At 37.9% G+C, this 15,658-nt stretch overlaps 1 protein-coding gene and 1 long non-coding RNA gene across 2 annotated transcripts in view; one reads left to right on the forward strand and one right to left on the reverse strand.

Annotated features, from left to right (window-relative positions):
* Nucleotide 1: 1 nt before the first annotated feature.
* On the forward strand, nucleotides 2-6,150 carry LOC125272635. The gene is made up of 3 exons (XR_007185899.1): nucleotides 2-47; nucleotides 5,562-5,678; nucleotides 6,013-6,150. It is a non-coding gene; the product is annotated as an uncharacterized LOC125272635 (long non-coding RNA).
* The window catches only part of LOC125272633 (FERM and PDZ domain-containing protein 1), a 51,286-nt gene continuing 37,086 nt past the window's right edge, over nucleotides 1,459-15,658 (reverse strand). Inside the window, exons 12-17 of the mRNA XM_048197633.1 lie at nucleotides 14,908-15,031; nucleotides 14,072-14,164; nucleotides 8,739-8,921; nucleotides 8,464-8,608; nucleotides 5,842-6,918; nucleotides 1,459-5,647 (exon numbers count right to left, since the gene is read on the reverse strand). Of these exons, the coding sequence (XP_048053590.1) occupies nucleotides 2,967-5,647; nucleotides 5,842-6,918; nucleotides 8,464-8,608; nucleotides 8,739-8,921; nucleotides 14,072-14,164; nucleotides 14,908-15,031 (4,303 nt within the window). The 3' untranslated portion in view covers nucleotides 1,459-2,966. The remainder of the gene's footprint in view (nucleotides 5,648-5,841; nucleotides 6,919-8,463; nucleotides 8,609-8,738; nucleotides 8,922-14,071; nucleotides 14,165-14,907; nucleotides 15,032-15,658) is intronic.

Below are 15,658 nucleotides of genomic sequence, written 5' to 3' on the forward strand. Positions count from 1 at the left end.
CCTCAACTCGGGTGAAGGGGTGTTTTTCTTTTTCCTCAATAACGCGAGTGAGTATATTTATTAAGTAATGTAGAAATAAAACATGTCATGTTAATATGAATTACCTGCTATTTATTTTACGTTATTTTGAGCTCGGAAGACGAAGGCTAGCTGTCACCATTTTGTTTTACTCTATTTGCTACGCATTGATTTTGTGTGACAACTTACCTCTATAGTTAAATTGTCACAATGGAATGTTTTTTTTTTGTTTTTTTTTTAATGTCCTTATTTACTAAACAGGGAAGTTAAGCTTATCTGTGACCAATGTGTAATGTGATCATGATGTGCTGTGCCAGTGTAAAAATGAGAAAATGCTGCAGTTTAGTTTTAGCCAATGAACGTGCATTAAAATATGAATTCTGAACTCAATGTAAGTAACGTTAGCATGTATGGTATTATTATTCAATATTTTTAGTTATTAAATTATTAAAAAAATAATATTACTTTTGAAAAATTGTTAAAATTAAGTCAAATCAGTAACCTAATGCATAGCCGTAGCTCAGTCAGGGTGCCCATGCTGACCCCTGTCCACCGCCAAAAGCGGCAACAGTGGGCACGCGAGCATCTTAACTGCAACACAGAGCAATGGAAGAAGGTGGCCTGGTCTGGTGAATCATGTTTTCTTTTACATCACATGGATGGCCGGGTGTGTGTGTTCGTCGCTTACCTGGGGAACACATGGCACCAGGAAGAAGGCAAGCTGGCGGAGGTAATGTGATGCTTTGGGCAATGTTCTTCTTGGAAACCTTGGGTCCTGCCATCCATGTGGATGTTACTTTGACACATATCACCTTCCTAAGCATTGTTGTACACCCTTTAATGGAAACAGTATTCCCTGATGGCTGTGGCCTCTTTCAGCAGGATAATGTGCCCTGCCACAAAGCAAAAAATGTTCAGGAATGGTTTGAGGAGGACAACGAGTTTGAGGTGTTGACTTGACCTCCAAATTCCCCAGATCTCAATCCAATCGAGCATCTGTGGGATGTGCTGAACAACGAGTCTGATCCATGGAGGACCCACCTTGCAACTTACAGGACTTAAAGGATCTGCTGCTAACATCTTGGTGCCAGATACCACAGCACACCTTCAGGGGTCTAGTGGAGTCCATGCCTTGATGGGTCAGGGCTGCTTTGGCAGCAAAACTGGGACCAACACAATATTAGGAAGGTGGTCATAATGTTATGCCGGATTGGTGTATGTCACTATATGAAGAAAAGATCTTCTGTTTCATCGCAACGTTAAGATCACAATAGCACTGTATCTGAAAACTTTTGCTTACAACTTTTGCATATCTGCGGCTCAGTCAGCGCAACATAAAAAAAAATTCCTGGCTAGACGGTGGCATTGATGCAAATATATGTTGGCATTAACACGGAACAGAATAGTGCAAAGTCTTATAAATAAAACAAACTTCTCCAGTTGTTTAGAAGTCATTTTAATGGGGGTGAATACTGCATTACAAAGCCGGTTTTCATTGCTATAACCATTCATTCACTCACTGGTCAGTCTTTCAATCATGCATTCATTTTTGCATGCAGCCCACTATTTCCAAGGTATACAGTATGTCTATGGCTTACAGCATTCCTTATAAGAAGAGAGTGCATGGCAGCTTTTTGGTATTCAGACACATGTACTGGTGGGTAAATTACTTTGCTATTAATTTCACCATTTTGATATTTTCTCACACTCAAATTTGTAAATTTCCTATGGAAGCTTGTTTCCACCACAGAATAAAACAGTTTAATAGATAATTGTGATTCAGAATTGCGAGATATAAACTCTCAATTGCGAGTTATAAAGTTGCAGAACTGACTTTTTCTCACAATTGCGAGTTTATATCTCACAATTCTGAGAAAATAAGTCCGAATTGCGAGATGTAAACTTGCAATTGCAAGAAAAAAGTCAGAATTTTGAGATAAAAAGTCGCAATTATCTTTTTTCTTTTTTATTCAGTGTATAAAATTTTTTATTCAAGCTTCCTGTCACCTTTCAACCATTTTCTAAAATAATTTGATCATTGTATGATTATGTGAGCAGTGTTTTGTGAAGACTAAAAAAAATTAGGGGGAGGAACGACTGAAAAGAAATAACTTATCAGTGAAAAAATAAATCAATGGCACCAAAAATTATACTGTTATTTCTCCACAAAAATAATCTAATGATCCAAATAACCCTCCCTTATTAAACTGTAAAGCATATGCATAAGTCAATGTAAAGTCTTTTGAATGAATCTGCATTCACTCTGCAAAATCATTCATCCATAGGCTTTGGTATATTCTTCTAAAAGAACATGTAACATTACTGGCAACTCAAGTAAAATATTGTTTGTATTTAGTAAACATGTATAACCCAGGTGATTACTGCAGAAAGCTTTCATAACATTCTCTAATAGACACTAGGTATGGCAGAGAGAAGAGAATATACTGTATGTGCATAACATTGGTGAGAATGGTAGTGAGAAAGCAAGCAAGAGAGAGCAATTATGAGAAATAGAGCAGAGAATGTTGGAAGATACACTATGTAAAATCCCTGTCTATGCTTTCCTCATGAAGCAGAATAAATTACTGACAACCACAGTACAAAGACAGTTATGGTTTAGAATTACATTCAATACTAAATACTTATACCCAACATACAAATACTGTAAAACAAGCTGTTTAGTACCCTGTTTAGAAATTCTGTTCTCACTACATTTGTCATTTTAGGCTAATCCATTCAATACATTTAAATGGCAGGTTTTATGTTTCAGTGTCTGTTTGTTTGTATGTGTGTGAGTGTATGTATTCATGCTTATTGGACACTTTGGACACTGCCTCAATATTAATGTTGTATATCTCAACAGGTTTATTAAAACCACATTTGAGTTATTCTGACAGGTTTCCTTTGGTTTTGGGGGCAAAAAACTACTCAATGTAACAGTCCAAATGTCAAAGGGCAGTGAGAGTGCGAAAGAGCTGGGTGAGACAGAAGACTGAAGTTGTTAGAGCAGTGCATTGGCGAGCCAGGAGTTTAATACTCAGATCATGACAAGTCTTCCTTTCAGTAGCACTTCCTACAACCTCTGCCGCCCGAGCAAAGTCTTGATAAGTTTTTACAACATTTGCTAGTCCTGTAAGTGCTTGGGCATGGCGCTCCCTGCATCGCTGGCAACTAGAGAAACATAAGCACACAATTGTCAGCTGTACCAGTGAGCGGAAGCTTTCAGACAATGATTGAAGTGTTTCCTCTGGCGTCTGCCCAACCCTGACCACACGCTGACATCCAGCTAAAAGCCCCCGAGCCTCTGCATGTAATCGCTTTTTGTTGTCTGAAAAGTGAGCCACACAGGTATCCCTGGGGTGCTCGTGGACCCCATCTTGGTTCTTTATAGCACCAGCAAGAACACTTAAGAGCGTATCCACATCCCTTTGCAAAGAAAGGAATCCTGTTGGTGGTAGGGGATACCGGCGAGTCAGCAGTGAAGTCATGATATCTTCATGAGGGTCCGTTAGGAAGCAATCAGGGGCATCCAAGGGAGACAGAAGGGGACTGAGCTCTGTAGATGAAGAAGCAGGCAGTACTAGATGAGGGAATGAGGGCAATGGAGAAGATGGAGAGAAAGATGCAGGGGATGCAGAGAGGGAGGAGGGAGGGGCAGATGTCAGCACTGTATCCCCTGTTTCACCCTGGCTTGTTCTGCGGGAAAACTCATAGACAGTGAGTTCATCATCAAAGCTAGCACTGTCAAGAGCTCCACTGAAACAGTTGGTGTATACTGTCTGGCAGACCTCTAAAGGTGTCTGAGCACTCTCCATTACAGTGTCACAACCCATAGCCAGTACTGAGCTGCAACTAAGGTCTTGTTTCTTATGTTGATTTGGGCTGGGCAAGGATTGTGGCTGAGCTATGGTAGGTTTGGACTGGCAGTTTGTGAAAACCCCACAGCTAGAGGTAAAGTTTTGGGGTGTTGTGCTTGAGGGAGGGCAGCTACATTCTTGTAATCCACTAGATGTTACCACCCCCCAGGGTCCGTTTAGGTTTTGTGTAGTAACCACCACAGATGAGGGGCTGGCTTGGAGAGAGTTGTCTGCCTTGGAACACAAGGAGGATATGGCTATTACAGAAAACTCTTTAGGTTCAGTTTTGGCTTTATGCTGTCCACATGCTTGGGGACTAATATGGCTGACCTTTCTTACCTCTTCAATGACCTCAGTTACTTCTTCAGATACTATAGTAACCACTTTTACCTCTGTTATTTCAGGAGAACATTCATTCAAGGTCACATCCTCAGTTACCTCTTTTGCTACCTCAACTTCATTTCTATGTAGTTGTGTTTCTGAAAGTCTTCTCACAGGCTTAACATTGCCACTGCCATTAGAATTGGCAGTTAGCATTTCCTGGGAACGTGATAAGTAGAGAGGAAGGTTCTGGATCTTTCCCCGCAATGTTGAGGCAGAGAGTCGCCCAAGGATGCCAGATGAACATGGTGTAAGAAGGAACCTCTGGGCTGGTTCATAAGAAGGAACACCAGAAGACAGTTCTTGAATGGAAGGGTCACAAGAATTGTTAGTTTCATCAGATTCTGGTCCTACGACTCGCTGGGAAAATAAGTGTCTTGATGGGCAATGTGGTGAACCCCTGCCAAAGGATGCAGACATGCTCTGACTTCTTGTCCTCTCTGTGGGGTCTACTGAGTATTTTCCCATCCCAGATTCTAGATATACAGTATCATCATCCTTGTCTATATTAGGACTTGTAGTGTATGATATACTTGGGACATGGATGTAGGGTAAACTTGATGGGGATATCTGGCCTAGTCTTGGCAATGAGCTGCTCTTTTGGGGTACTGATCTGCCCTGGAAAGAATCCTCCAGTTTGGCTACATGGTCATCTCTTTGACCAAATAAAATACTGCTATCACACTTTCCTTCAGATGTATCAAAGAACAAGTGGCCTCCAAACAGTCTCTCAACATGACCTCCCAGTGCACCCTCCTCCTGATCATCTCTGCCATGGTTACTGGTGCTACCTTTATCCTGTAGGTCCATGTGGGAGCGTACTGCTACTATAGTTGGTGATACAGAAGACATTAGCTCAGAGACTGATTTGAACTCCATGGAATCTGGTTCCATTTCTATAAGTTGCTGTTTCCGCTGATATGCTTTGTTTGAGTGTTCCACTTGTGTGTCAGTGGTATTATGTGGTCCTGATCCGTTGACTTTGGATGGGCTTATGGGTTTGGATTCCAGTTGTGCTGGTTCTCCTTCAGAATTGGTTAGAGATGAGACTGTTGGACATGGACCTTGATCTGAGCATCCACCATCAAAACATACCATTCGGCCAGCACCATGGTTGACTGATATAGACCCATAGCTTGGGATGCTATTTCCATAGCTATTATCTAATCGATCCTGTCCTGGGAATGATACCAGGGATGTGTAATTAGTTTCCATAAATGAGCGACGCTTTTTGGATCTTTTATTGAAATTTGAAAATTCATTGTGTATAATCATTTTTCCTTCCTCCTTTTGTTTCTTATGTAGATCCTCTTCTTCTTGTTCCCTGGCACAGATGCCAATCTCCCCCAGGCTTAGTGGTTGTAATATGGTGCTTGACTCTGCAGAATTTTCTATAAAGAGAAATATCAGCAAATACACATTGTAAGTATTAGTTAACAAAACTCTACATCACTATTTTGGGTAGTTTGTTTTGTGACACATATATCTACTTTTTCATTTGATTAACTAACTTCTTTAGCTTCTACAACATTTGTTATAGGAATAATTTGAGAACATTTCATAGAGAATTTTCCCTATGTCATACCTCTTGTCATCGCATTTGAGTAGGGTTCTTCAGGGGATGTGAATCTTTCCTGAGCATCAAAGAACTCATCATCTGAACTGCTGTCTCCAAACCCTGGTGGAGGTTGAAAAATTGGCACTGTTTCTGTCTGATTCACTTCCCGTTCTTCCCGATCCGGTTGTGTTTCTATAGGACCTGGAGGAGAGAGAGGTTGTGGAAGGCTCCGGGCACTGTCAGGGGTAACATTGGAGCAGATATTGTAGTAGTGTCTAGTGTCTCCTTGTTCAAAGGTGAACACATAGTCTCCAGGAGGGGGTAGGGTGCTTCCAGGACATTTTGCAGGTGACGCCTTTTTATGTTTTTCATTCTCTGGTCCCAGCTCCTCACAGTCCTCCTCTTCACTGGCTGCAGGGGGGCTAGGTAGACATTCAGCAATATTTGAGAGTGCAGCAAAGCAAAAGAATTGGTCAATATCAGGCTCACAATGTGAATCAGCAGAGTACAAGTCACTTTGGGAATGGGAATCTTTGCTGTGCAGTTGCTGTGGAGATAATGCTGGTGAATAGCGGTCTTCACAGCAGTAAGAGTCGTTCACTGGTAAATGGCATGGCCGTCTGGTAGAGAAGTAGCTCATCAGGTCATCCTCCTCTAGAGCATCTACAGAGTCACTGGACATGCTGGTCATGAAATGTGATTCAGTTTGGTATGAATCAGATGCTTCAGATGAAGGGTCATCAACAATGATGACACACTGAGGTTGTTCAGGTTTTTTCTCTTGCTCTTTGTCTTCCTTTTCTGTGCCTACGCTCTCATTTGTTTCTGCTGTCTTTCCATTATTACCATGTATAGATTCATGGATGGTTTCTTTGTCCTCTTCCTTTTCCTTCTTCTCAACCACCTCATCTTCTTTGCCTCCTTCCTTTTCCAACTCTACATCTTTTTCATTATTACTATGTGTTTTTTCAGTTTCTTCAGGTAGCTTATCATTGGGTTTAACTGCTGTTTTGTTGCTTTCGGCAGTGCTAGCAACATGAGCAAGGAGAGCATCCACATCTGTGTCTGAGTCGTCAGAGTCACTGCCACAGTGTGACACATAACCTACACACAAATGCAGAAGTAGAGACAAAATTCAGATAAATAGCATTGTGAAAAGATACTTTTTCAACATGCAAAAACAGTAATGTGGTTACATTGATGTCTTATTGTACCCACTGACTCACCTACCCTACTCTCCTACTCGCAGATAGTTCCAGTTGTCTTTGTCACTAAACTATCAATACATTTGCAACAGTATTGCTACTGTTTGCATCAATACAGATGCAAACAGTTTTCACTGTTAAAGTCTTTCTAATGTATCACAACTTGCTATTTTTAGAATGCTGTTATAGTATGCGAGCAATGTGGAGTGGAAGTGTAGTTCTGGGAATTTGCTTGAAGCATGGAAGTTTTTTTTATTGTTACAATCATCTTATTAGTCAAAAATTCAATTCCATGTCAACATGAATTCACAGTGTATTGTTGCATTGTTGCTAATATGTGATCTTTTGTTTGTTGTCTGCATTAGGCTATCACTTGTCGAGATGCACCGATGTATCGGCCAACAATCGGTATCGGCCGATAAAAGCTATTATTATCACTATAGGCTTGTTTAAAAACTACAGATGATCAGGGCTGATTATATCCTGTTAATCAAAAGGGTGCAGAAAAACATGTTTTTTTTGTCTTTTTCTTTTTTTCTAATTTTATTTGTAGTGTCTCTCATCCAATAATCGCAAAAAGCTTTGTGCTTTGTTACTTCTGATAAGAATGTTTCAGTTTTCAAATTCTGTCCATTTTATCATGAAATTCAAACAATAAATGGCATTTTGACGCTCTTAAATGTGATGTGTCAGATCGCTGTAATTCCTCAGTTCAGAAGTCTTTTCCTCCTCTTCAATACAAGTTATAGCTCAAAAAATATGCATGAACATCAAAGGTATGTTGAAAGATATAGTACAACTTATCGGAATATCATGTCTCATGTTATTTGTGTTTCAACCGCGGAAAGACGTCAATAAAACAGCTTGTGAACAATATGTCACATCATGCCACATTTACCTCAGGAATGTTTTCCAATCTTCACAGTTCCTTATCTATCTATCTATCTATCTATCTATCTATCTATCTATCTGTAAACACTAGAGAGGAGCTTATACAAGTTTTATACAAACATTTCAGTTTTTATTTGAGTGTAATTATTATATCTGAAAATAAACAGCAGCTGAATATAATACCTCTGTTGTTAATTGTAACCTCTAATATTGTAGTGTACCAAATGAGAGGGTTCCCTATATAGTTTGCAACATTATTTGGGAGAGATTTTTTTTCCCTTAAGAAAAACCAAACTATCGGTATCGGCCGAATAAACAGGCAGAGAAATTTAGTATCGTTGCATCTCTAATCATTTGTATTGGTCATGTTAGTATTGATAGTGTTATTTTTGTGGCTCTGTAGAAATCCCTTTTAAAACATAATTTTAGAATTTTACATTGTTTTTTATGCAGAGTGTGGTAGAATTTTTTTAATGTTCAAAAATTATCAAAGCTCACTTGGGAAATGTTTACCAGAACAAAGAATTCAATAAAACAGACATAGGTTGCATACCCTCCTCTGCTGATATGCGGTGGCTCTTTGAATTAGTTGACCAGGGGAACACGCAGATCTGGGGGTCCACAAGTAGTTTGCAGTATCCAGAAATCAGACACAATAAATCTTTAGCTGCCACTGACTCCATCAGCAACGTTATTGGCTGAAGACAGGAAAAGTGTGACAATGTGAAATAAAGTACATAGAGTACAAAGAGCAGAGAGTACAAAGAAAGGATTATACTGAGTGTACATATGTAGATGTATAAGTAAAAGTGCATGCATATTGTTTACCTTTATGTCCTGCAGGTAGATCTTGACCAGACTAACTCTGTCAGACTCGGGTAATAGTTCCACTCTGGTAATGCAGCTGAATTCAGTTAGTGTGGTCATGATGCTCAGTTTATGGTTGATCACCTGACTCACCCCATACTGAGCTCCCACCAACAAACTCACCATTGACTCTCTGTCCTGCAGCTAGTTAAATAGAGAAAGAGCATATAGTATGTGATAAACCAGTACTGTAATATATGGAATGGACAGCAGGGAGAAAACCAAATAAACCAATAAATAAATAAGAGTTGTGTGAACATTTATCCTCATCTTTTTTTTTTTCTTTTTTTTTTCTTCTTTCAGTACAGCTTCATTTCCTCACTCTCACCTGTTTTATATAGAAATACAGGCTATTTGAAGTAAAACAGAAATATATCATTTGTATGGAAAGGAATTAACTAATGGCCCACTTCAGGGCTAAACAAAAAGGACCATTTCATATTTAGTGATCCTATACTTTTTATGCCTTACAAAACATAAGTATTTGTTTTTCTGTGACATTTAATAGTGCTGTTATCAATTTGGATATGTCACTATAAGAAAAATAACTAAATTTTTATAAAAATATTTATGCAAAATTGCAACATTTATTTGAAAAAAAAAAAAAAAAAAACTAGCTGTATATTCTTGCTATTAATTCAAAGTAGATTTTTTTTCTTTTTGAAAGAAATGAATACTTTGTCCAGCAATGAGGCATTACATTGACAATAAGAATGGGTACATAAAATGACAGTCAATACATTTAATTGTTACAAAACATTTTTATTTCACATAAATGCTGCTCTTTTGGACCTTTTTAATTCATCAAATGTATCACAGTTTACTCAAAAATATTAAATAGCATAACTATTTTCAAATGTTTTCAACTCTAATGCAGCAGTCATTTTATTTCACAATAACAAACGCAGGAGAACTGAAGCAATGCAGCAGCACAAGATAAACGCAACCAACTTAACATTGATGTGAGAATGGACAGGGATGAACTAAAAATGAGGGTTATATATACATACATGCAGTGCACATCATAAATGAATACACCCCCTCTGAAACTTCTGAAAGTCAGCAATTACTCAATTACTTAGAAGACATATTATGGTTCTTTAGAAATCTAATATTCCAGCAAGTCTGATTAATCAATTACCAAAGAAGCATGTCAAAATTATTCAGGAAAATAAGATTTTCTTATCAAGGTGATAAAATGTTGTGTAGCAAAAATGAGTACACCCTCCTAAAAGTTACTAAATAAAACGTAAAAAAAAAATTATGGTGTAAGTTTAAGGCAATGTTTGATCAACAGGTAAGTATGTTGAACCAAAACATTTAAAAGAGAAGTAATTTCTTGACAACTAAAAGTGTTATATAGCCCACTGAATCATTCTCAGACTTAATGCTGACAACAGTGGAATCACTTGGGAGAGAACTGTCAGGAAACTTATTTCTTAGCACAAAAGAGGACAGTGGTACAAGAGGATTACCAAATCATTGTTTTAAGTGTGAAAATATAGCAAAAGTAACACAGAAATTCAAAAACAATGGACTTGTGACAAGGCCCTGAAATAATCAGGCCTTCATTTTAAGCTTTCATTTGGTGATGAGGGATTTTTTTGCTAGACAAAGAGCAGGAGAAATATCAAGCGAGTGTCTCAGAGCCAGCAAAAGCTATGAAAAGAGTGACTGTTTATCTCACAGAGTAAGATGCAGCCTGCAAAAAAGACATGCATGGTTGTTGTTCTCACTGGAACTACCTACTGTATTGTAACACAATAAAGTCAGTTAGCCATTTCCAAAGCCCAAATTTACAAAATATAGATTCTGGGAATCAATACTCAGTCATTTTGTATCTAACAGCATCCAAAATGTTATGTTGTTGCTAGAGGAGGAGTACAGTGAGAAGTGCCTGGTTCCCACAGTAAAGTTCAGTGGTAGTAAAGCTCTTATATAGGGATGTATGAGTGCTGAAGGTGTTGTGTTTTATCAATGCTGTCATGAATTCACACACCACTGTGTAATTTAATACACAAACTTGAAACAGAAGATGTTACTAGGGCATATGTACTAGAATATTAAACATTTGTTGAATTAAATCTAGGGTGTATTCATTTCTGCAATCCTTCATTTAAACAAAATTGGCTAATTTACTTATTTTTATTCTTTCCATAAATTGTATTAGTGATCATAAAGAAAATACATCTTTTGTATTTGTTCAGAGGGGTGTACTCATTTATGCTGTGCACTATATTCTATATATATATATATATATATATATATATATATATATATAGGGCTGTAACGATATGCGATATGAAACCGAAATCGCGATACGCAGGTCCACGAACCTGTATCGCGATGTGAGAAGGCAGAATCGCGACACACCCCTTCCAACTCCCAGAGTTATCCTTCCTGTCCAGATCCAATGCTACCACATTTTTAAACTACTATAAGTATTAGGGGTGTAACGATTTATCGTAGATGGTGTGTCTCAATCAGCTCTCTAGTTCAGTAAGTGTTTCGGGCACACATTGAATCTTGCAAGCAGGTTTAAACGTTTCTCATGTCAGTCTCTTGCATGGTCGCGTGAGAAAAGTCGTGGCTTTCTTTCACCGCAGTGCACAGCAACAGCTGTGCTCACAGAAAAGCAAAAGACGCTTGCGATGCTTTGCTTTAAGAAGTTCTGTGGGGCCGTTCACATATTTCGTCTTTTCCGCGTGCAAGTCAGTTATTATTTTCAAATGTAGCCTAGCGGCAGGCGCGCTCATAATGGGATCGACGTGCATGCAATTCTCAACTTCTCAGAATGCCGCAAGCGCACCGCAGGTCGTGTGACAAGAATCAACCGATCAGCTATGGCCTTTCCGTAACAAAACATCAAAAGCTCAGCCGAACAGCTGATCATAGCTGTACATGGTGGTTTTTATATCTTATCTCCATCAATATATCTCGTAGTAAAACTAATGCAAGGGCTAGAAATCATTTATCCTTTGCAGAAACATCCTGATCCTCTTGGAGAGCTCAGTTCATGGTTGCATAGCAACGACCGACGCCACCGGAGCACAAGCGATTTGGAAAGAAGGAGAAGCGGTGCGGCCGCGCCTTCCACGCGTTTTTAGACGCGATATGTGAACGGCCCCTATTCATAATTCTAAGTTCATGTTAAATTTAACATTTTTTTCAGTGACAGACAGCCCTATTCAACTGTTAATTTGAATACATCAGGTTTTTATTAAAATTTTATATTTATTTATTTTATTGAAATGTGATCTTGTATGTACAAGGAAAATTATTGAAATTTGTTAATGTTTTTTTAATAAATCTTGTTTGAATTTCAGTTTCATTTTGTTCAAAATATCGTGATACGTATCGTATCGTGAACTCCGTATCGAGATACGTACCGTATCGTGACCTGAGCGTATCGTTACACCCCTAATATATATATATATATATATATATATATATAAAATGTATGTACACGCACAGAGTGAATTAACTGGAACAGGTGTGTACTAATCAGAAACCATGGAAACAAACAAGCAAAGGGAACACAGGCAAACGGGAACATAACAGAACCAAACCAAAAGGCAGTGGACCTCAGTCATGAAACTACGGAGCCTTGGACATGACATGCAAGAAAAAAATAATAGGCTAAATCGTGCATATGATTTATTAATTCGTTCCCTCAATTTATTAAAACGTGTGCACGATTTACCATTTCGTTCCCTCGATTTACTAAAACGTGCACACGATTTACTATTTCATTCCCTCGATTTATAAATCATGCGCATGATTTAGTAAATCGAGGGAACGAATTAGTAAATCGTGCGCACATTTTATTTATTTTTTCTTGCATGTCATGTGCAGGGCTCCGTATGAAACTTTCATAAATATATGAGTAAATTCGGAGTAAAAAGCGCGTAAAATGGACCTTCCCGAAAACTCTCCTTTGGATTCACAAACGCTTCGTAAACATCAGATTTGATAGTTAAACGTGTATGTTAATGAATTCCAATCTCGCTCGTTCACAATTAGCATAATCCCCACATATGAATTGCAACTGTGCAAATGATGTGTCCAGGGACACTGTGGAATCTTCTGGACTCTCTTCTCAGGTTTGGCTACAGAATATTGCATGAATGCAAAAGAGACTAATAGGCCATATGCCTAACAATAAATATTCAATTAACATGTGTCCACCAAAGGATTTTTAGCCAGCTGAAAAAATGCCTGGTGCTCTTCTGAAAATTGCCAGCTGGTGGTGCGCAGCAAAGCTTTGGTTGCAATTATTTGGAATATCCATGACAGTAAAGTGTTACTAGTATCTCATTTTGAAGAATATTATTGAACATAAAAATGGAGTAACCAGCAATGTTAACTTCTCCATTGTTGTTCTGTCATTGTACAATAAGGATGATTAGGTAGTATTTGTTCCGCCCCTACTCCACTGTGATTGGACGGCTGGGTAAAAAGTGACAGTGACAAGGGCTGTGTTTTACCCAAAGTTTAACTGTTTTCAACTCAGCTACAAAAAAAAAAAAAAAAAATAGTGGAAATAGTCGAAATGTGCATAGTATCAAAACACAAGAACACAGAATGTTCGAAAGTTTTACGCATCATTTAAATTTTGAAAATACGAACATTTTCATGAATCTGAAAATTTATGTCAGAGTGGCTTTACGAACGATTTACACAAAAATGCACACTGCTCATGTTTCATGAATGAGGCTCAATGAACCAAATACTCCTGACAAAATGTTACTTGAACACCAAATCAGCATATTAGAATGATGTCTGAAGGATAATGTAACACTGAAAAAAAGGATATAATTCTGCTTTGCTATCACAGGGGTAAATTTTCATTTTAAAAATTCAAAAACCGCTATTTTTTTAATTGTGTGTTTTTAATTTATTTTGATCAGGTAATTGCAGCCTTGGTGAAAATAAGAGACTTTCACAAACTTAAATATTTAACCAACCCCAAACTTTTGAATGGTAGTGTAAAGTACATTTGTGTGTGTGTGTGTGTGTGTGTGTGTGTGTGTGTGTGTGTGTGTGTGTGTGGCAGTGAATCTAAACTACTAGTCCGACTGGTGTTAAATGGTATGAATGAAAAGAGCAAGTGCAATGTAGCTCTCTGACTCTTAAGTGGCATTTTGGTGCTGATGTGTGAGTGGTATCAATGCAGATTAAAGATGTAAAGCCATTGCTTGTGTAAATGCAGGTGGGGTACATTTACTGGTAATTTTTACTGCAATTTAATGGATTTCATGTCTGAAAGTGGCTGTTAAGAATGCATCTCTTACCATCATAGTGGCGCTAAAAGCCTTTCCTCCATAGGACTTCAGTTCAGACATCTCATTCAAGTAGTTCAGTCTAGCATTATTCACTGAGATCACCTATGAAAACAACCCACACATGGGAAATCATGTAAATAGGCATCATGCTTTACTTCACTAACAAAGAATACCAAAAGAATCCATGTTTTGTGCACATGAACCATGGGAATACTATGGTATATTTTCACATGTGCCATGATATACTCTCAAAGTAAAAAAAAAAAAACATGATATAGATATAGTATAGTATAGATAAATGGACATAGTATTATTTGGTCCCACTTTATAAATTAGTGGCCTTAACTACTATGTACTTACATCAAAAAATAAGTACAATGTACTTATTGAGTTCATATTGAATTGCAAAACACATTTGCAGCTATTGAGGTGGAAACGGGTAAGGTTAGGGAAAGTTTAGGTGGTATGGGTAGGTTTAAGGGTAGGGGTTAGGGTTAAGGGATGGGTCAACAGTGTAATTATAAATGTAATTACAGAAATTAATTACATATGTAATTACATGCAGGTGTTTTTAAAATATAAGTACAATGTAAAAACATGTATGTACACAATAAGTGCATTGTATCAAATGATTAATTTAAATGTAAGTACATAGTAGTTAAGGCCACTTAATATAAAGTGGGTCCTATTATTTAGTAACATAAGATACCGACTGAAACCATCATTGCACCATGACACACAGTACTTTTTGTGTGGGTTTAGTATTTTAGTGTTATACTGTACATTATTTACATTCTTCCACACAACTCAGGACAAAAACTCATACAGTATACACATGTACATACCTTTTGCTTTGGCTCCTGAGATAGAATCTTTTTCATGTGGTAACTGATAGCTTTCTTCAAGTCCTTCTCTCTCATGTTTCGCAGTAAGGTGTGGGACACAAAGCTTTCAATACCCCACTCCTTCCTTCAGACAGAAATAGTACAGACAGAATAGTGTGACAAACACACACACACACACACACACACACACACACACACACACACACACACACACACACACACACTCAGTGTTGTGCAGTATGCTGGCACTAAAATGCATGTGTTAACACAAAAATTATGAGGATGAATTATTGAATCTATTGACAACTCTATTTCCATCCGATGTCTATAACTATTTATTTGATGTCTAAGATATCAATTTAGTATCAATACTTAAAGGGTTAGTTCACCCAAAAATGAAAATTATGTCATTTGTTACTCACCCTCATGCCGTTCCACACCCGTAAGACCCTCATTAATCTTGGGAACACAAATTAAGATATTTTTGTTGAAATCCGATGGCTCCGTGAGGCCTGCATAGGGAGCAATGACATTTCCTCTCTCAAGATCCATAAAGGTACTAAAAACACGTTTAAATCAGTTCATGTGAGTACAGTGGTTCAATATTAATATTATAAAGCGACAAGAATATTTTTGGTGAGCCAAAAAAAAAAAACTTGTATAGTGATGGCCGATTTCAAAACACTGCTTTAGGAAGCTTCAGAGTGTTATGAATTAGCGTGTCGAATCGGCCGAATCGAGCACCAAAGTC

This window comes from Megalobrama amblycephala, linkage group LG7, assembly GCF_018812025.1.
Source record: "Megalobrama amblycephala isolate DHTTF-2021 linkage group LG7, ASM1881202v1, whole genome shotgun sequence".
Lineage (NCBI taxonomy): Eukaryota > Metazoa > Chordata > Actinopteri > Cypriniformes > Xenocyprididae > Megalobrama > Megalobrama amblycephala.